Raw genomic sequence first — 23,087 nt, forward strand, 5'->3', positions numbered from 1 at the left:
TATAATCGGCCTGGCCAGTAATTGCTCAATCTGGAAAACAGACTTTTGATGTTGCTAATTTCATAATTATTTCTCTAGTAATTATATATTAATTTTGCAATATTTGTGCTGCCATCCCCACTGCCGTCAACATCCTGAGTACTATCTCATCTACCTGGTCACAAAAATTACATCAATCACAAGAGTAGACCAGTGGCAAAGTAAAAAGGCATAGATTACACACTTAACCATTGTTTGGGGAACTAGCCCCGGATATCTGACTTGGCAGTTAACTTATAAGTCAATGTCTTACTGACTATTTGGCAGTCCTTTAGGCAATTGGGCCACAAAAATATACTGATTTAAGAGGCCATAGGATCAAGTAGGTTCTCTTCCAAGGTCAACCTGTTAATCATAATCCGTCGGTTTTTGTAAGCTAGCTGTAATCATACAATTTAAAGCCTTAGCCATGTAGTAGTGTATTGATAAAAAAAAAAAAAAATCTAATTATGAGCTGATCACAAACATGTCGAAGGCACACTTCTTAATGACCACCGGAAGTATGCCAAATGCTTTCATGGGTTAGTCAATCATGCTGTGGCCATTCTCTGTACCATCTGCTCTAATACTCCTGCAGCATTACAGGGCCATAGTCAATCCGCAAAGGTAAAAATATTGGCTGCTTTCTTTAATGCAGCTGCTGGAATTGGGATATTATGACACCACCTCTTGTCTGTCTGCACACTCCTAGCTGTGAGCAATGTATAAAGCTTAAACTACATTTGGGACTGGACTGTAGACAGAACACACACACACACACACACACACACACACACACACACACACACACACACACACACACACACACACACACACACAGAGGCATGTTTCTTGATTGTTATTGTCAATCAAATTTTTTAGTGTTTCAGTTCATTCAGTGTACCTACATTGCAAGTGTGCTTGGTGGAATGACAGGTTATTAATAGATTCAAGCAATCTGCCAGCACTCCTGCCTGCAGCCCAACACACACACACACACACACCCACCCCACACATATCATATTTGTATCAAGCTGTGCCTGAGTCACAGCACATGTCAGGTCTACGTATTGCAGCAATGTCCCATATGTGTAAGAAGCCCGCTGTTTACTCAGTGTGCAAGGTTTATTGAAGTGTTCTGTAATTTTGCATTTTGTTTGATCATGACCATAAATGTGTAACCAATTATAATCATGTAAGTCATATAATAAAGTGTTAAGTGTAAATCACCGGATAGTCCACAACGTCTTTTTGTTTATGTATTTTCATAAAAACATAAAACATAACCACTCTGGAAACTCAAGGTAAACTTTAGTGGTTCTAACACTGCCTTAATTGTCCTCAATTTTTTGTGACACATAATTTATCTGATAAGAGAGTAAGATGTGAGCATAGAAAAGATTAATGCTTTATTTTAACTAATGCCACACTCACTAACTGTTGTTAACATTGTTAAAAAACATTTTTATCATACAATATTTATTTATGTTTTTTTTTTTGTATTTACTATTTATCGGTCATTTAAGTTATGCACATAAAGAGAAATGTCATCAGTAGGGGTGTGCTTCTCTCCCTTTTTTATAGGGAGAGAAGCACTTTAGATTAGGGATCGACCGATACCTGTTTTTCAAGGCCGATATGATACAGATTATTAATTTATGAAACCAATATTTGGAACCCATATATTTACAGTAGAAATAAACATGTTTACGTCAAAATTAAGATTTTGGAATGTTACAAAAAAAAAAAACTTTTATATGCTTTAGGCAATTATTTAATAAATTAGTAGGCCTTACTTTCAACATAATACACAGTAAAAGATAGTCAGATAGTGTTGTGGGCGGGATATTAAGTCCGACTTGGTGGGGAGTGAAACCGAAGCAGAGGGACGGACACAGAGCTGTAGTGGAGCCAAAGTAGCGCACTTTTTAATCAATTACCTTTATCGGTTATCAGGCAAATTAAACGGCAATATCAATAATCTGCAAACTGCCAAAAAACGGGCCGATAATCCGACTATCCCTAATGTAGATGCATGCAGACGATACAATTAAGGGACGATACATTTCAATATGAAACGATTCAGTGCGATTTGGTTTGATGTTGTAAAGATTCGGTGCGATATGATGAGATACGATTTAATGTGATAGATACAGTTAATATTTGTTTACACACATTCATTTCTCATTATAAATTAAAATAAGACAATTCTATAAAATAAGCATTGCCTACCTTCAAATAAATATATATTTTGTAAAAGGGACCAGGGAATAGCGAAGCTAGGACATGCTAATAGTATACACTGTAACTTCAATTTAATTAGCTAACCACTTATAATCAAATAAAATCCACATCAGCTCCATGTTAAATGAAACTGCCTCCTTGCTGCTGAAATCTTAGAGACAGTAACTCAAACACAGGTCCACGTTACACAGTAATTCTGAGCACTCCAATAATAATCATACAGTATTATGTGGGTATACATGTGAGCACAATATAAATGTTGTGAGCATTAGCATGCGGCTAGCGGACTTTTATGCTAATGTAATTGAACATCTTACGTCAGTATAAACTTAATACACCCAAATACGATCTATATTTATACCAGTCTACTCACATGTTTATAAAACACACACATGGATGGATGACTCACAGACCGCAGCTGGTACAAATTACAATATCCAATATATAGTTTTATATATTATAGTTTTCTACAAACCCAAACAAAGGCACTGATTGGCTGATCCCTGCCATCACACACATCGTGAGGCTTTTGTCTCAGTCACACATAAACACCCCCCCCCGATCTCTTTCAACAGCATTGCGCACACCGCAGCAGCTTCGTTGAATTGACAGCAAAGCTTCAGTCAACCGATTTGTAACGCTAGAACCGGGCCTTCGGCCGAATCTCGGTCCATTTGGACCGATGCAGGGGTCCGTGTATCGATGTAGCCGTATCTGTGATAATGCAATCAGATACCGATTCGTATCGGTGAATCTTTACACCCCTAGACATCACGCAAAGAAAGAAAAGTGATTATCTAGTCTTGCATTGTGAACACACTCAAACTAGAAGATTAGGAAATGGCAGTGCATCACAGACACCAGGATATTAAGATTATCTTGCCTGCAGGAGTGACACATAATCATCCTTGTACTCCTACAGTACATACATACTCTCTCTCTCTCTCTCTCTCTCTCTCTCTCTCTCTCTCTCTCTCTCTCTCTCTCTCTCTCTCTTTACTCACTCTCACTCACACTCCTCTCTGCAAGTCCTCATCCTGTCATCTTGTCCTTATCTGTACATTAAAAACACCTTAAAGCTTCAGCAGTTCTGGCAACATTTCCACTTGCCTTTCCCCTTCAGCTGTCCTTTAACCCCGTAGGCTACATCATCCTGAGAATCTGCGAACTGCTGCCATCACCAGGTGTTCTATGCCGAAGATTGGTATTGATTGATGACCTGAACCAGATCTCTTGGCCTGAATCATAAATTTGCCCTAATAACTTGTCATAGGGCTTCTTTGATTGGGTGAAAAACCTCCTTAGTTCTTCCTCGTGCCTGTTATGGTTGCTTTTTTTGTTTCATTTTGCAACACACCACATTTTACACAGTTATCCGAGAAGGAAAAGTGACGTTAATCAACATTAATAGGTTTAACAAACACCGAGTGGCGTCTTAGCATTCATTCAACGCTGCTGCTCGAGTCCTCACTAAAACCAAGAAAGTGGATCACATCACTCCAGTACTGAAGTCTCTACACTGGCTTCCAGTGCCTCAAAGAATTGATTTCAAAATACTTTTACTGGTTTATAAATCACTAAACGGTTTAGGGCCAAAATACATTACTGATCTGCTACTACATTATGACTCAACCAGACCTCTCAGGTGGTCCGGGACAGGTCTACTTGTTGTCCCCAGAGTCAGAACTAAACAGGGGAAAGCAGCGTTCAGTTTTTATGCTCCACATCTTTGGAACAAACTCCCAGAAACCTGTAGGTCCGCTGGAACTCCGTTCTTTTAAATCTAAGCTAAAGACCTATCTTTTTGATGTTGCTTTTCTTTAAATAATCTATTTTATTAACTTTAACCCTTGTGTGGTCCTTCGGGTCCTTGTGACCCAAAGGACAAAACAAGGGTTAATACAGCACCTTAGTGCTTGTTTGTACAACATTTTGGCCAGCTTAAACTGTGTTTAAATGTGCTCTAGAAACAAACTTTCTAACTTACTTTACAAGAGACAGGTTTTAGAGAGCAATTCTCAACAAAATAAACGGAAGTACATAACCCTTGTGTTGTCCTTTGGGTCCCGGTGACCCGAAGGACAACACAAGGGTTAATTTCTTATACCGCACTATCAATTTTATTCTTATATTTTAATGTTTTTAATTTGTTTATTAATGTTTTTAAATTGTTTTTAATTGTCTTCTAACTGCTCTTTAATGTTTTATGTAAAGCACTTTGAATTGCCCTGTTGCTGAAATGTGCTATACAAATAAAGCTTTGTCTAGGGCTTGCCTCAGTGAGATGCTCTTTTTTTTCCCTCAATATCCCAAGGCTTAAATTCCTAACTTCCAGCATTTCTAATGTGACATGTGATTTTACCGACATGTTTTAGACTGCTTTGTGTTAGTAGATACATCACTGATCTCCCCTTCTTTCTGTTTTTTTCCCTACCCAGATAAATGAGTTAAGCCATGTTCAGATTCCCATCATGCTCATGCCAGACGACTTCAAGGCCTATTCTAAGATCAAAGTGGACAACCACCTCTTCAACAAGTAAGGTCTTCTTAAATATATTACATAATTTTTGTATTTCACAAAACATTCTGTGAAATATTATTTAGGACCTAAAACATCTCATAAACTCCATCACTTGTATTTTTCTCTGTTTTTTCTTCTTTTTTTATACACACACAGGGAGAACATGCCCAGCCATTTCAAGTTCAAGGAGTACTGCCCTCTGGTGTTTCGAAACCTCAGGGAGAGGTTTGGCATTGATGATCAGGACTTCTTGGTATGAAAAGCCTAGCAACATTACTACCACTTATGGGTCAAATATTTTTTTGTTATCTTTGTAGTACTAGATTAGTGTGAATTGCCGCGTGAAAGAGTGCCAACTCTTAAAAAGTGATGATTATACAGGCAACACATTATCCTTAAATGTATCTGAACCTTATGGAACCAATAAATGTAACCCTCTGGTGCTACAAGCTCATTAAAACACTATTTCAAAACTAATTTGATCACAGTTTTAACTAGGGAATTGTTGTGCTTTTTCCTTTCCCTCTTGGTTATAGCCTTGATTTACTTTATTTTCCACTCCCTAGTAAATCCCCTCTACCAGTGCAGGCAATGAGTTGCAGTATTTAGAGGTGGTTGTGTCCCAGCTCAGTGCAGCTGTCCTTCTCTCATGTTTACATTAGGGTTCGGCTGGCTGCAGTGAGTGGGCAGTTGGGGGTGTTAAGACACTGGCCAGTGCAAAGGAATGTCGTGACATTCTCAACATTAAACTATTTCCTTCATGAGGCACTAGACACATTGTGGTCAAAAAGGTTTATCGGTTTTGCCTTGCTCTAAAAGCCTGTTGGTATTATTTTTAATTACATAGGTAATATTCCTCATTACTAACAGCCAATGGGTACCACAAACTGCAGGCTCTTTTGATGACATGCACAGTAACCATTAGTTTTAATGAGCACTGCTAGCAGTATGAAATTAAGTTTTGGGAGGGTAACTGAAGTGCAAACAGATTAACCTTTTTCCCTACATTATAATAAATACCTGTTGGAGAAAATGACTAAATAAAACAAAAACATTAGTGTTTTACTTTAAAAGCTTTTCATTATGCCAGCCTCAAGCAAAGGACCTCTTTAACATATTCAGCCTGTGACACAAAACACTTCAATTTTACACCAAGACCTGGACTGTAAGTAGGCTTCTAATGCCTCGTTTCCACCAAGCAGTCCGGTAAAGTTTGTTACACATTAGAACAGTTATTTTTGCGTTTCCGTTGTCAAAAGTTGTGAATGGTACCAATAGAACCACTCCACTCTTTTCATTTTTTTTTTTTTATACCCCTCTGTTGAGGTACCTAGCACACTAATCCGAAACTAAAAGGTGGAGCTAGGCGTTCCTCTGCATCGTCGGTAAAGAAGAAATAAAGCGGGAGCCGGATGGAGCAGTGAAGACTAAAAAGGTTTTTCAGCTTGTTTCTCAGTGCAAGGCTCTCCACGGCTCTTACCATCCATTAACAACCCCGACTACATTTAAGAGTACAGTCTGCGGTGGAAACGCAAATCAGATCTGGTGTTTAGGTACATGTTCGTACGGGTTACGTGCTAAAGGTCCTCCTCTTTAGGTTTCACCTTATAGGTTAGTCCTCACTTTGCAATACAAGCAATACAGCCTATGACTTGAAGAGTGGAGAGTGAGCTGAGGGCAGAGGACAAGAGGAATTCTTGGAGAATGAGGCATTGAGCCAGGGGTGTTGGATCAGGTTACTGTTGAGCTCCAAAGTCTGGTCAGCAGCTGTGTGTGTGTGTGTGTGTGTGTGGGTGTGTGGGTGTGTGGGTGTGTGGGTGTGTGGGTGTGTGGGTGGGGGTTTGGAAAGGGAGCAGGCGTAGTGGTCAGAACCCCACATGTTTAGACTGGAGAGTGGAAGATGGTCCGACAACAACAGGGTTAATGTGGATTCTGACTCATAGTTAAATAAGCATTTTTCAACTAAATGTTTTTGGTATTTAGTGAGACAGACCGATCTTTATCTTGGCTTTCTGAAGGCAGTGCAAATAATGCACATGCAACAAGTGTGACTGCTGATCATATCTCAGTGTGTACATCCTGATAAACATTATTCAGTACCTTCTATCTTTGCTCTATGTGTTTTCAGAACTCTCTGACACGCAGTGCTCCCTTGAACAGTGAGGCCCAGGGACGGAGTGGGGCCCGCTTCCATACCTCTTATGACAAACGCTACGTCATCAAGACCATCAGCAGCGAGGATGTTGCAGAGATGCATAACATTCTGAAGAAATATCATCAGGTGATCTTACAATATTGTATATAAATGCAAGCCTTGATTCTTCCATAAGATAGGCTTTCTAAACTTGTGTGTCCTTGGTAGACTTTAAACACCTCAGAAACAGAATTCTACCCCATTAAAACCCTCTTCTGATACAAACACATCTTTTCACACAGGACTTCAGAGACACTTCAGAGTCTTTCTCTCTTATTTGTTTGAAGGAACTAGTAAAAAATGGGACTACATTATAAACACACATGCATCATTTTAAAATGTGTCTATACTCCTTTTTGTCAACCTGCATTACAAACTGACACACAGGCCTACAGCACGCACAAGCCAAGCACCTTTTACCCAGTGCGTCAACATCAGTGATGCAATTTTACAACTTTTGCTACTTGTTGATTTTGGATTGGTCAATACATTTCAAAAAGTGTCAGGGTACAGATGTATATGATATCCCAGGACAGTTGTTTCAGTATGTTAGAGCCCTCTATTTATCTCTGTCTTTTTATCACAGAATGACACTAAGGGCCCTATCTTGCACTCAGCGCAATTGCCTTTGTACACCGACGCATGCATCATTCCTATTTTGCACCCGACGCACAGCGGACTTTTCCCTCCACAGACGCACGTCTGTAAATTAGGGAATGTATTTGCGCTCCCGGGGGGCGGTTCAGCGAAAAGAGGAGGCGTGTTCCGGCGCAAACGTTACCTGGTGCTATTTTGCAGTTTCAGAAAACAATTCTGCCACAGACCAGGAAAAACCTGGTCTAAAGTCAGTGGCGCCTTAGTCACATGCTATTTTAGGGGCGCATGCTTGGCCATAATGTAGCGTGTGCACAACGCGCATACACTTCTCTCATCTAAACGGACGCAGCAGTTCCCATTTTTGCAAACCATACATAATTACAAAGAAAAATATTACTGAAAATTTGCTTCAGGTGTTTGGATAGATCAGCAGGCACTTTACAGTCCTCAAAAAGTCACAGCATTCTTTGTGGCTTGTTGTGTTTTACACAACATTTCCATGAATCATGGATGTGTTGATGACATAAATGAGGAAATATTAGAGGAATTAAGGAGATGTGATGTTGACGCTCCGGCGGAATCTGGTCCGGGAGTAATGCGCGATGCGCTACGCTCCATGGCTGCAGCAATCCTCTCCAGACTTAGAGGAGGAGATGCGCCAGAGATGCACCCGAGAGGCCGCACCAACATCGCCACCCGGCCAAGACGGGCATTTATTACTTTGCCACATCCTGGACAGCTCCCACTGGCGTGCGCCAGGCAAATCCGCCGTTATAATAGCAATCCACCATGGAACAAGCGCGCCTGCTCTTGAAGGGAATGTGAGATGACGCTCTGATTGGTTATTTTCACGTTACGCCCAAACCACACCTAGCTACTTCAGACCAACCCATTTTAGATTTGCATCGGGCACAAGAGTCATTTATCCCGCCGGTATAATAGCAACAGCACCCGAGATCCACCCACAAAGCTACTTGCGTTTCACGTTTCATACTTGCGTTTCAGATTGTTAAAATAGGGCCCCAAGTCTTAAAGGGATCACATTGTGCTTTATAACATTTCTTCGTCAATTTCTTACCGTCTCCCCTCTATTTTAATGCGGGCCATTGTGACCATAAAAGGGCAATAAATTCATATTCCTCACTTTCTTTTGGTAGTTCATCGTGGAGTGCCATGGCAACACACTGCTGCCTCAGTTTCTGGGGATTTACCGGCTCACCGTGGATGGAGATGAGACCTACATGATTGTTACACGCAATGTCTTCTCTCACCGCCTTTCCGTCTACAAAAAATACGATCTCAAGGTAGGAGGGGAAAATGGATAAAAAAGGGCCTGTTTTCACTGGTCCTCTGAGCTTTTGGTGCAAGAACAAAAAATAATGTTTATTTGATAGTTTTTGAGTCTCCCCCCCCAAGATAGGCCTGTTTGTAATATTTTGTAAAAGCTCATGTACAAGTTAAGCCTCTAAACAATCATTTGTAAATACTGTATAACCAAAGTTGTCCAAACAAGGTTAACATAAGAGGGATCATTTATTGGGTAATAAGCGTTCAGAACAGAGTGAAGCTGTTTTAATCCATTTTAAGCCATTGCACCTTGCATGCCTTATAGGGTGAGCTTCTGTGTTCAGACATGCACAAGGGTTATGAGTATCTGCAGGAATGAGTATAAGTAGGGCGGTGAGGGAAAGACTACAGCAACACTTTCCTGTGTTTCTACTAACAACAGTTTTATGGAGAGTCATTTCCTTTCTTTTGTTTCTAGGGTTCCACTGTGGCAAGAGAGGCCAGCGACAAGGAGAAGGTACAGTTACCTGCCGTGAGCCGGGATCCACTGTTACATACCCACACAACTTTACTGTACGCTTTAAAGAGACAATAATATTAATTCTGAGTGCTACAATTTAAAAGCAAAGTAAACAAAGGCATCAAACTAACACAACAATTAGAACAATGTCAAAACATAAAAAGAAACAAGACAGTCCACACTGCCAGTGTGTTTTTAAAGCGTCGATGGAATATCCTCATCTGGCTCTCACAACTGATGTGCTGTATCCACACCGACACAACCTTATTGCATATCAATACACAAACCACTTTTTATATCCTCCCTAGTCTTTTTTTTGGGATTCCAAGGGGACACTTCCACTTCACAATCTCCCACTTTCTATATTTTGTGAAGGAAATAAAACAAGTGACTCCGTCAACATAAACAATTTCCATGTTCTTTTTGTATTACTTTTCATGTAGTTCACTCGAAAAGTATTTTTGTCCATTAAACATGCCGCTGTTCTTTCAGCACATCAGGAGGCGCATTGCTGAAACAACAGCTGGTTTTGATGACAGTGGAGGTTGGAGTCGGTGTGGATTGAACAGATGGGCACTTCCATAACACTTGCGCATCGCTGGCATCTCGTTCTGGTGTAATTTTAGTACAAAGAACAAGGGCAGTTAAATAGTTTTTTTTTTTACAAATACGTACCATCTTTCAAGTAGTTAAAACACTGATGCCGTGTACTGAAAATGAGTCAGTTATTCTGATTGAACTCCACGTCCATTAAAAGTCCATTAAAAGCCATGTGGACAATTAGAGAATGAGAGAGAGAACAAACTGTGTTTCCAGTGGTTTGAATATCCGACACAGCTTCAGACAATTCCAGACCTACTGTCATCACCCAAATGGTCACACTAACAAAACGTTGGTGTCTGCTTTTATTTCCCTTTGGGTGGGGATGACCGTAGCAAATATCCATCTCCTTCAGGTAGCACCTACTTCATCACCCCATTCCCTTTCCCTGCACGCTATTTGTGTCTCTTTAATTTGCTTCATCCCCTCTAACCTCGCTTCTGCTGTTCCATCAGTTCCCCTGCCTGCTGTCTGTGTGAGAAAGATTGAGTGTGTGTCTGGGTATATGTTGGGTTTAGAGTTTTATTTGATCAGATGTCTCATGATTTTGAGTAGTCCTGTGTGTGTGTGTGTGTGTGTGTGTGTGTGTGTGTGTGTGTGTGTGTGTGTGTGTGTGTGTGTGTGTGTGTGTGTGTGTGTGTGTGTGTGTGTGTGTGTGTGTGTGTGTGTGTGTGTGTGTGTGTGTGTTGTGTGTGTTGTGTGTGTGTGTGTGTGTGCGTCAACGCTCGTCCTTGGACCCTTTTCTCTCGGCTGCAACGAGAAGTATCAATCCTGATGATGAGAAAACATAAATGGTTTATGCTCTTGGCTGCATGGACAGTCACCTGTCAAAAATGAATTGTGTCCCTGAAATTGTGAAGTCCCTGATGGTTTACTGTGCTTCCTGTTAAAATTGGATTAGCTAGCAATAAGAATGGGTATTTTAGCAAATATAAATAAACAGTATTTTTTTTTTATAGAATTATGGCCTTTTAAATGGCTGACAGCGTCCTTAAACACTATGACTTTGGACCACTGTTCATTTGACCTGTCAGTTCACTAGGTTTGGATGGGGATGATTGTCCAAAGTGTTTTGTTTTTCATTGCATGTGTCCACACATTGTTCTGCAAAAGTTTGTCTGACCATGAAAAGGGTTTTTATATGAGAGCATTACAGTTTTGACCCAGAAGGGTTTAAAACTTTCCACCGTGTTTTACAGGGGCTTAATTGTGGGGCACCATGCAATGAGGCATGGAAGACCAGGGAATCCCCGAACTAAATATAGCCTACTGTAAATGGAAGAAGAAACAAAACATTATTGGGGTTAAAACAGGTGAATGGAAAAACAAAGGTGCTGAGGTTTTAACACACGTGAGGCTCCTGTGTGACCTTTTTTTTTTTTTTTTTTTTTTGTCTGCGGCTCAACTGTGTAAAACACCAATTACTAGCAATAGAGAAGCAACAGGAGGCATTTTTGCCAAGCTATCTAATAAATGTTATTTTCCAACACTGACTCTTAACTCAAACATAAGTCATTGCTGTTAGTCTCTGGGGAATTCTGTGGTTGTTTTACCTTACAGTGAAATGCAGCTAATACAGTAAGCATTGTACAGTAATTGCCGCCATAAGTAAAGCCTTTCACTGTTTTTACTCTCATGCAGAATACAAAATACAGTACATGATCACACATACTTTTTAATGTGCACACACGTTCACATCCAACTTACAACAGGTCTCAGAGAGACAACTAAGACTCAGACATCAAAGACGAGGATCTGACGAGAGACATGCTGGTTTCTCCATATGAAACACTTTTGTACATACACACAGTTACAGACATGCTAAAATGAGCCTGCAGTTAACTACTGCTAGGGCTCAAGTGGCTATGAATAAGTCCAGTATGTGAACACTACACCAACACTAGTGTGAACACTCACACACACTGCAGTTGACCAGTAAAATGAAGAAGATGGTGCATCATGCCAAATGAAAGGAAAGTCATTGAGTTTTGTTCAGAAGGTACAGTGTGTGTGGGGGTGTGTGTGTGTGTGGGTGGGTGTACAAAAAAAGTGTTTCACACACACACAAACAACAAGCACGGAAGGGTTCTCTTCTGACTGCATGACCCTCTCCCTTTCATGCATGCATCTGCATGGTATAGCCTATATTGTTTTTCTGCATCTTTTTTGAAGTTACATTATTGCTGACACATTCTGTTGTGTATGAACACCAGCTCCATTCTTTTGCACATTGTGGACATGTTCTGTTCTACCCACATATGACGTGTTTTTATTTTCATAAAATACATTTTGCGGTTCTTAGTAGCTGTTGTCTCAGGGTTTGGCTATCAAACAGCAGCCGTTGGCTTTCTGACACATTTTATGTACAACATTTCACCAAGCAGATGATCAGTGGGTTTAATTTGTTTTACTCTCAAATTATGTTAATTAGAGCCCGAACTACGTGGATTTGGTCTCCCTTAGGCCCATCACATCATACCAGTTACTTTCTTTTACTTCACTTTCTTTGTGGTTAACCACAAAAAACCTGTCCAAGACCGATTTTGGAGACTGACCCACAATTTATCAAATGCTAGGGTAGGTCATTCGTGCGATTGCAGTATTTATGTGACCTGGAAAATATAGAGGTTTTGTTTGTATGTTATGGTCCTTGGTTTGTGGAATTCCACCTGTCTCCACTCGGTCTCTGCTCAGTAGCTATCTGCTACAGTTGTTTGTTGTTTACTCTCTCCTCACGCCATGCACCTGCTGGTATCTCCCTTGTATGACTGAGTGTGAACTGCCTTGAAATTTATTTAGTAGCCCCTTATCCACTAATTGTAATCCCTTGGAAATAGTGCCACACCTGAATAGATGTTTGGCAGAATATAGGTTTATTGACTGCAAATTAGTTTACGGTTGATTCCTTGCTCTTCGTAATTTCAGCTCCTAGCCTCCTTAGAGTAGCGCTGCAGGCTGCTTCCTTTTTCTACCAGGCATTTATGCCAGGAAACCGTCATAATACCAGTGTAGGCAGACCAGAGTCATGCATACATTAAATATAAATCTTATTGATTAATGACACTAAGAGCATGGAAATAGTATAACTGCAAAAATGATTTATTTACAGTACATCGTCATTGTATATTCCTGTTGGACACAGTTGATATATTGTAAAGACAACTAAGAATTATAATTAATTTTATACGGATCTTTTGCGTTTATGCCCTTTCCAACCCTCTACCAATTTGAAAAACAATTGTGTTCTGTTACATTTTAAACACTTTGCCTTTACTTCCAACTTCCTTCCTCTCTCCTTTCTTCTCTCCTCTCCTCCACCCCTACCGTCCCTCCCTCGCTCCCCCTTTTCTAGCAGCCGCCCCAACCAGAGGATGTGCCCCCGCGGCCCAAATCTGGTAACGTTCAGCAAAGGCTGCAAACACTGCGGATTGCCACGCGCTTTTACTGCGCCATGAAACACGTAAGAGATGTAAGAGAACCAGGGCTCATATACCAGGCATGATCTATTAAACCAATCTTATTGTTATTTTTTTGTACGACCGGGCATTTTCGTTTCCTCGTCTTGTCCAAGCTGATACACTGTTATTTCAAAGCCATATTTTGCACACTCATCCATTTACAGTCACCTTTTGCGTAACTTGTCAGCAAGTTCCGTTTAGTTTTCCCAGACAGTTTGTTTTTGTTCCCACCATTCGCTCAACAGCACCAACATATATCGGAAACACCGTAGAGCAAAAAGTGGAGGAATAAAAGGTGGCATGAATGGGAAGGACATGTGGGGTCAAAATAAAATTCAGGAACCGGAAATGGAAAGAGAAAGAACATACTTGTTTAATTCATGGACAGTTGATTAATTTCAGAAAGAGAACTTCCTTGCTTTGTTGCTATTTTTATTCCAAGTAAAACACTAAAACTAAGTGAGTTCCACAAAATTCTACTATGTTCTGCGGTAAAAATTGATAAGCAGACCGCATTAGTAAAAATTGATCAGCAGACCGCATTAACAGACCTGTGTACCCTAACCACAGCAGTGTATAAAACAGAGTGCACATTTCGATTTGTCTTCTAAATCGGTGAGGAATAGTTTTGAAAGAGTTCAAAGCAAGTTAAGTTAAAAGCAAGCTGTAATGTAGCCTGTAATGGAGAGAACCCGTCCCAAGACGATAGCGTGCAGGTTATGTGGCCTGGCTCTGGGGCACCCAATCTGCACCATGCACCTAATCTTGCACCCCACTGCAGCCAAACCTCTTTGTTTTGTTGAATAAAATATGTTAAGCAGTAGATTAGCTGGTGCATTGGGACATTAGTTTAAAGCTAGTCTAAAAGATGAGTCTGGTTTGTTGTGTTGTTTTATTTTGTTTTTTAAAAGGCTGTATAGTATGCACTGGTCATCGGACCAAAAGCAGTGTGACTGGTCTTGTTTTTACAGCCCCCTCAGATAATAAGCGTTTTATAAATCAGCATTGTTGGCATCCTTGAGTGAGAATGGTTACCTGTGTCTCATTTCCCAAATTTGTTTCTAGTTTGTTTTTTCCCCACAAAAAAAACCGTCCAGCATAATGGTTTCAGATATGTTGCTTTTAGTATAGAGGCAGATATAGTTTGGTCATTAAAGGGAACATTTGACGAAACAATTTAGGTGCAAACTATTTGTAGGACGTTTTTTTATATTGTTTATGCCCAATTTACATACTCCAAAACAGTTTTGTTTTCAAGAGCATGTTGTTCTCATTCACATCCCAAACAGTGATAAATGATAAACACAGCTTATACTGTGTTCGACAATAACAATGCTAAAAAAAACACATGAAGTGCTTGATCAATGTTGCCTTGCATGTGGTTGATATGAACCTGCTGAATTGCTATTAGCTGATCAAAGTATTAATATGACATTGCTAGATAAATAAAGTTTACAGTGACAAAAAGTTAATGATAAACGGTTCAGTCAAATTCTGTCTAAGTCAGAGCTCATCATTTACGAACTGCTTATCACTGATATGTAACCTGCTGGTGGATGTTAAACTGCGCCTGACAACATATCAGTGGGAATTAAACTGGATACAAAGGTGTAAAAAAAAAAAAACGTATTAGCATACCACAAGTTCTTCTGAGACAGCAAGACATCAACGTTGCCAAAGGCCAAGATCCATTTTCCAACCAGCTGACATAGAAAAGAAATTAGAGACTTTTTCTAAGGTCGGGAGAAATTCACCTTTCACACAGCATTACAAGCCTCATCAGCAACACACCCTTTCTTCCTGCCTCTAATATATCTTTCTGTTTTTCTATTTACTTCCTCGGTGTAGTGCAGCAATCAAAGAGTCGGACACATTTCACTGCAGTTGTAATAGAGAATATCAGTAACAGGCCCACTGATAGAATCCCATGCATGACTGGGAGAAAGCATAAGACTTAATGAACCAGTTGGAAAGACTGAGAATGCACAACATGGAAATAGAAAAGACTGTTGACAGTGTAAAAAAAGATGGATGAATGTAAGAGTTGTGGTGTCGGTTTAGGAGACAGGCCTGCGGAAAGCTTTCAGGTTATGACCACTCTTTGCAGTCAGCCTTATGTTGTGTCCTCATTTACTTTTTATGTTGCATCTATATTTAGTCTAGCAAGTTGGACATCCCATATTTCTTCCAAATTGGAGGTCTATGTCTGTATATATATGTGCTCAAATGTCTTGTGAGAAGTATTCCTGTCTTGGTCTGTGTTAAGGTGTAATCTATGTGTATGTATGTGTGTCGGTGTGTGCTGTCCAAGCTCATTCTAGTGCTACAAAGTGCTGTTGTGTTGCTGCTCTTCTCCTGCTGCCATAGAAACACTCTAGCAGCTAAACTGTTGCTGCTGCCCTGTTACCTCATGTCCTGCTCTCTTTCTCCTCAGTGACTCAGAACTAGGCCTCTGTCACTCCGCGCATAACACCTCTCCCCCATTCAGGCTGCTGGCAGTTGTGCAGCAGCCTGGTTAAAACATGAATTAATCCCAGTAGATAGACACTAAAATAGGAATCTCCTTCATTCTGCTTGTAGGCGGAATAGTGGGCATCCATCCCAAAGATACAGTGCGCTGGCTTTACAGAGTTATAAAAAGAGTTTAAATTAGATGCAAACCAAAGTCTGGTTTCCGAGAAGCATCTTACATGAACAATGATTGTATAATTTGTCTCAAGGAGGGATATACTCTGTAGAGTAAAGAACGGGATGCTTTTTCGGAGACCAGCCCAGTGCCAACAAGGGCGTTTCATGGCTTTGAGTTGGACGTCCTTTTTTTCATGACACAAAGTGTATAGATCTACCAGATGCATTTCAAAAGCTGTCTAAACTGCTGTGCAATGTGCCTCATAGATGCTGAGTCCCCTGTGTTTCATGGTACTGAGAAGTGAATACATTTCACTGTAAACAATATGGGAAATAAACAAACAAGTGCATCAGATGGATCTGTACCCTGCTGCGAGCATGCTGCATGTACAGTTTTACACAGTCAGCCTTGGTTTGGACAGACTGCCTGTACTATGTCAGCCAACTCATTTGACTAGTAATAAGTGTTGTATTTGGCTGAATCAAGACAGGCGGATCGAACAAACCACAGGCTCCAAGTCTCATTTATGACAACAGGGTATTTCAACATGCAGGGTTGTCTTGTTGGGCAGATACAGTTAAACACACTGTCGGCATAACTAATATCTAAGATTAGAATTAATCTTTGTCATCACGCATTTTGAAATACCCCTTAATTCTTATAGTTGCTATTTCTTAGTCTTGTGTAATGATGTATACAGTATATTTAATCGTTAATATTCTTTAAGTACTCTGGGGGAAAAGGATGAAGAACACTGATGCTGGTGTTAATGCTTTTAGTAAATCTTTTTTTTCTAGTCAATTTTTGACCAAATATATTTAAGGATTCAAATGTGTGTGATTGGATGAACTGATGTTAATGGACACTTACTCCTCTTCTAAAAGAAAAATTAACAACCAATTTAAGCACCAGAATTCTGTCACATTTTTGCCCAGGTCTGCTGGCCTGCAGTACCATGCCATAGTTTTGACAGTCTAGTGTTGTGGTTTTGACTGTTGTTTATGTGGCCGCTAATCTCCAATACTAATGGGCAGGCCAAGGAGCTGCCAACCTACAAGGACAATGACTTCATCAATGATGGGCAGAAGATCTACATTGACGGGGAGAACAAGAAAATGTTCCTGGAGAAGCTTAGGAAAGATGTGGAGGTATGTGTTAATGAAAATGACAGAAAAAGCCCACCTGTCCCTCAGTGTCACCCCTTTCTGTCTGCATTAATACATTTTCTCTTTCTTTATGCTATGCTATCTTCCTCCGCCTTAAACACTCCTCACTTGCTTTTATTTGGCTACTGTCCCACCATCTGCCATCGTCCTCAGTTCCTGGCCCAGCTGAAGCTCATGGACTACAGTCTGCTGGTGGGGATCCACGATGTGGAGCGAGCCGAGCAGGAAGAGGTGGAGAGCGAGGACAATGAGGCCGAGGAGGAGGGCGAGAGTGACGGAGGGGGCATTGGAACGCCTCCCGACAGCCCCAGCAACACCCTGGACAGCACTAAGCATCTGTCACCTGGAGAGTTTGATCCCGCTATTGACGTCTACGCCATCAAAAGCAACGATAGTGAGTAGCCAGATGCATGTTTAACATTGTATTCTAAGCCTGAAAAACGGCTTAGAATACAATGTTAAATACAACCAGAGATGTGTAGTAACAAAGTAGAACTACTTCACTAATGTACTTAAGTACTAAAAGGCTGTGCCTGTACTCTACTGGAGTATCTTTACTTCAGTACATATTTTCAATGAGTTTAATACTTTTACTCCGATACATTTTTTTTATGTGCTGCCTCGTTACTTGTTAGGCTAAACATTTGAAATAATATAAACAATATGATATTCCAACTTTTGACTGCTTTCTTTACTAACTACATAACACAATACTTGTACTTTTACTTCCAGTACTCGAGTAGTACATTTTAAAATAAACTACTTGCAATACTTAAATACAACATTTTTTTTTATACTTTAGTACTTCCACTTAAGTGTGGTGCTTAAAGAGCACTTCGACTTCTACTCAAGTCACTTTTTCTTTGATAGAGCACTTAGTACTCTAGTACTTTATACATGTCTGAATACAACCCTTGCAATGTGAGGGTTGTATTTAACAGCTAAATAATATATACAGTACTAAGAGCTCCCCCTACTGGGTATTTTAGTTCTCATTCTAGTTGTCAAACCTGCTGCTCTCAGAAGGTTTTTGTTTGCCTTGATTTTGCCTGATGACACTGCAGATATACATAGATTCTATGTATACATAGATTCTCATCCAGGGTGCGTTTATTTTAAACTTCAGGTGCTCCCAGGAAGGAAGTTTACTTCATGGCTATCATAGACATCCTGCAGCATTACGATGCCAAGAAGAAAGCGGCTCACGCCGCCAAGACTGTCAAACATGGGGTATGTAGCTGCATAAAAGAACAATTTGAATGGTTCTGTTCAAACACTAATTATAAGCATAACACTGACTGGAGTTACAAGACAAATATACTGCATGTGGTGAGTGACCGTCGTCTCTGTGTCCCTCTACAGGCCGGAGCGGAGATCTCCACAGTCAACCCAGAGCAGTACTCAAAGAGGTTTCACGATTTCATCACCACTATTCTGTCATAGCCTCCAGGAGCGACAGGGGGCACAGAGGCACATGGGAAAGGGAGGGCAAGTGGGGAGTAGTGCGGGGAAGAGAAGTGATGGAGAGAAAAGCCATCGAGAGGCTGAATTAATAAGGTGCTCAGATGGCTTTGTATCACTCTCCTTCATGCTTTCTCCTCATCACTGTTTGTTTCTTCTCTCTTTCAGTGGAGTGCCACGCTCTGCAGCTATAAAAAAAAACATCATTCGTTTACATTTAACCTCTCCTCTGTTGACTTTTGTTCATGTGTTACTCTGAGTGACAAGGGTGTTGAAAGCAAGCGTCCAAGTCATTTTTTTTTTTTTTATATAATTTGTTTTTGTCTGTATCGTTTATGTGGGAACATCCAGCACCCTGCATTTTTTTTTTATTTTCATGTTTGTATTTGTCTTCCCCCCCTGTGATGTTTAGGGGGAGTTAAACGCGAGGGTATGATGTGTATAGTGTGAGATCAAGGGGAGTGCACAGGTCAGATTACGGCACAAGGTGAGGTCCCTCTTGCAAGGAGAAGGCTTAAGCGGGTTGTAACGAGGAAGTTCACGTGGAGCCTCGCCTAATGCAATTGCTTTATTTCAGGAAGTGGGAAGCAGTCTTCCAACAAGCCCACAGCAAGACCCCCCCCCCCCCCCCCCCCCCGCCGCCGCCGCCGCCGCCTCAGCCAAACAGATCTTCCCATTGGGGTTCCTCCTGCGACACTCACCCTTTAGACGCCACCCCAACCCCAGCCGTTCCTTTGTGTACAGTTAATGAAATGAGCTTCTGGGTTATCCTCTTGCCACGCACTCACAACAAACACGTCTCATTAGCTAAGATGAGTTCACTTGTTGCAGTAAGTTATGATGCTTTGTTTCCAGCCTAGTTGCACCTCAGTGGTTGTCAGTGCTTTATCCCTTTCGCTTTGTTGTGATGCACAGTGATTTAAGAATGATTAAGGGAAGGATACGTACCTTTTTAAATGAGAAGAAGAGGGATTTGAGCACACAGTAAGTGTTGTTTACTTGCATTCCCTCTGAATACGTTTGGGCATTGTAATGTAGGCCTGGTTTCTGTTCCTGTGGCAGGGAATGACCCAGAAGTATTGTGTGGCTGTAGTGATTAAGAGTTATGTCTTCATATAGGGTGTCCGATTGAAACATAAACTGCCCTTAACTTTCTGTTGCCATCAGCACCTTATGAATAAATCAAAAATGTTGCACTTTTATTTGTTATTAGAAGTTAGGAGCTCTTGTTCTGTTACATGCGCTGCAACAAAGAGGAAAAGGAACTCTGCTCTCTTAGAATTAAATCTTTAGGGGCCTGATCTCAAATCCCGTCTCCTCCACAATGTTCTCACCCATGGCTGCTTCTTACCGTAGGGATTGGTTGTGAAGACTTTATTGCAATATTAAACGGGAAAGTGGACAAGTTCTGTTTCCAGGAAACTAACCTTTCCAATCTTTTTTTTAGAAGTGGTCTGTGGTGTTGTGGTGGGTTTTGGGACCAGGCAACAGTGTGACTGTGCTTGTGCGTTCAGGGCAGACAGAAGTCTGTTTACCTCCAGCATCGTACCAGCACACACTCAATGATGGCGAAACGATGTGTGTGTCAGTGTTCAAAAGTTAAAAGGGGGGGGGGGTTGGGTTGGGAAGAGTAGCTGCAGATGTAAAGACACGTGTTGTTAAGACATTAACACCAACAGCAACGGCCTCTTCTCTAACCTCGGCTGTGAGTCTGTTATTCATCGTTGTTTGTGTTGTTATTGTTGACATTTTTAAAGGTGGTTTATCTGTGTTTGAATTTGGCGGTTTTATGAATTGATGTGGTAATAATTCTTTTGTTCCTGTTTGAGTATTTTTTTTTGTTTGTACATTTTGCACAAGAGGAAAGGAACCAAATGTTACAAATACGATCCCAATTAGTTGATATGGTCTTAACAAGGGAAATGCAATATACTTGTGTGTAAGTGAGAAAAGCTGTTGTGCGTGTGACATTGTGTATCATTTCTGGTTAACCAACTAAAACAAGTAAAGTCGTCCTCCTTGACTATTGTAACCCATGCAAGAGGCTTCCATCACAATATGTTTGTTTAGATATCACAGAATATATTCACATTTATATTTTTACATTGGATTTTAGTCACGAAATATAGTTGTATTTAAAAAAAGAAAAAGCCACCCTTGGGTATGAATGATGGTGCTGTGGTAAATGAAGAATAATACTGCTTGAATTTATACTTACTCTAGATGTACGTAAGAAAAAGTCATAAAAAAAAATTGCATGTCACAGGACTAAGTTTCCTTTTCCCTCTCTAGTCTGTGTTGTTGGCTGTTCAGGTTCTCTTTGTGTCCCTACACTTTAACCAGATGTGTGAGCTGTTCAGTGTAAAATAGTCCCCTACCATGCTTTAAATAACTGTTTTTCATTGTATACACTGTGCAAGATGTGTGCCTTTATACTCCAAAATTATTTAATTTTATATTTTGTAATCTTTTTTTAAAACAAAGGTAAAAAGGTTATTTTAATAATAGGGTGTTTACTTTGACATGCATTATTTCCAACTTTGTTTTCAACCCCCCCCCCTCGCTCAACCTTCTTCCGCTTTAACACCTGTATTCAGATTTGTTCATATTATTCAGTCAGTTAAACAAAACCATTCTAATGATTGTGTTTTAACCAACCTAAAATGTTAGCTGTCTTAAATTTGAATATGGTGGATCGGTTTGGATTCTGTAAATTCAAATCTATCGTTGTGATTATTCCGTGTGTACAGGCGTCCCCTCTCCTCCTCCTCCTCTTCCTCCTCCTCCTCCTTCTCAGAGTGAGGTGGTGTCTGCTGATATTAATCCCTTGTCCGTTCACGCTGGTCCTGCCTTTTATAAAGAACGTGCGTGTGTGCAAGTGCATTGTGGAATGTGATTGTGTTTCGTTGTGCTCGTCCTCGCTAACTGCCCCCTCCCCCCACCTCAGGAGTCTGTCAGCATCTTCATCACGTTTACCTTCTAACCACAGGTTTCAGGAATGTGTTTTTTTTAAGTGTCCAAAATATCACTCGCCGTGTGATGTACAACCCCTACTCATTTCTGAACCAGGTTTATGTTCTCTTGGCGTTTTGTGTAAGCCGCTTGTTATCAGGGAGGTTCATCAGCTGATAGTTCATCCTGAGTCAGTGGTTAATTGATATTTCAATGTTCTTTCACTATTAATGGGCTGTTTTGTTTCTATTGTCACGTAGCTCATACTGTACATTGGTTGTGTTATTAAGAAAACAGAGAATGAGGCAAAACAATCATCTTCTAGTCTGCTTTGCTCTGTTCGGCCCTGGAGGCTTCCCCGTAGTCAGACATAAGCAAGTAGAAAACAGAGCAGTGCATGCTGGGAGAGTGAGTTTTTTTTTCTGTTTTGTTTTGGGAATAATAACTCTGGATCTCATGTAAAGTAGGCGATGATGATGCCAGACTTTCACAGATGCAAATTAAAGACGATAACACACGCTCTGCTGCTGTTTTTTGAAATTAATAAGTCTTTGCTTTTGTGACTTCTCTCATGAATGAGCTCCTTCAGCCATTAACCCCACCCAACAGTCAACCTGCTGCCACGTTAACTTGCCAAAAGCATCTTTCAGCAGTCAGAACTACCCCACATGAGCTTGAAGAACATTGTGTAATAGTGTAATGTGTCTGTTTGTTTGAACTGAATTTGTTTTTTTACATGCACTGGGAGATGGAGCGAGGTGTGCATCGCTGATATGTGAATATGTCCAAAGTTATGAGAAACAACCCTGTGTTCATGTGGTTTATCAAGTGTTAAGGGAAAATTTGATTACAAATGCAAACGACCAGAGGCCAGGCAAGATCTGCAGAGATGGAAAACATTTCCTTTGGCCTTAAAATTTAAAATCAAGAAATCGTTGTCAAAAAAAAAAAAAAAAAAAAAACTAATTTTGAAAGTTATTGAATCCTTTGAATTTGAATGCACACACCAGGCCATGAAATATGCCCTCTTGCAATTCAGCTTTGGTCTCACAACAGTCCGGAGTACTTTTAGACTACACCTAAAAGACTGTGTGTGTGTGTGTGTGTGTGTGTGTGTGTGTGTGTGTGTGTGTGTGTGTGTGTGTGTGTGTGTGTGTGTGTGTGTGTGTGTGTGTGTGTGTGTGTGTGTGTGTGTGTGTGTGTGTGTGTGGTGTGTCTAGCAATGGTTGGTGATAGTTCCCTTTCAGTGGCAGAGAGGCCAACATGATGATGTATGTTTATTGTTCTTCACATTTAATGATGATGATAATAATAATACACTCCATTCCAAGTGTTCACTCAAACCAATTAAAGCACTTGTTCTGCTTAACTCAAAATCCACCTTTGATGTTTATTATTTGTTGTCCGCTATTCCATGTCCCATATGTATTCCTTCATGTT

The 23,087-nt window shown here is 40.5% G+C and overlaps 1 protein-coding gene across 1 annotated transcript in view; it reads left to right on the forward strand.

The window, feature by feature from the left end:
- pip4k2aa (phosphatidylinositol-5-phosphate 4-kinase, type II, alpha a) overlaps positions 1–19,310 on the forward strand; it is a 35,986-nt gene extending 16,676 nt beyond the window's left edge. The window contains exons 2-10 of the mRNA XM_028569067.1: positions 4,701–4,798; positions 4,940–5,036; positions 6,912–7,064; positions 8,732–8,878; positions 9,340–9,378; positions 17,103–17,216; positions 17,388–17,628; positions 18,361–18,464; positions 18,597–19,310. Of these exons, the coding sequence (XP_028424868.1) occupies positions 4,701–4,798; positions 4,940–5,036; positions 6,912–7,064; positions 8,732–8,878; positions 9,340–9,378; positions 17,103–17,216; positions 17,388–17,628; positions 18,361–18,464; positions 18,597–18,677 (1,074 nt within the window). The 3' untranslated portion in view covers positions 18,678–19,310. The remainder of the gene's footprint in view (positions 1–4,700; positions 4,799–4,939; positions 5,037–6,911; positions 7,065–8,731; positions 8,879–9,339; positions 9,379–17,102; positions 17,217–17,387; positions 17,629–18,360; positions 18,465–18,596) is intronic.
- The last annotated feature ends 3,777 nt before the right edge of the window (positions 19,311–23,087 follow it).

The sequence above is a fragment of the Perca flavescens genome, chromosome 22 (assembly GCF_004354835.1).
Source record: "Perca flavescens isolate YP-PL-M2 chromosome 22, PFLA_1.0, whole genome shotgun sequence".
NCBI lineage: Eukaryota > Metazoa > Chordata > Actinopteri > Perciformes > Percidae > Perca > Perca flavescens.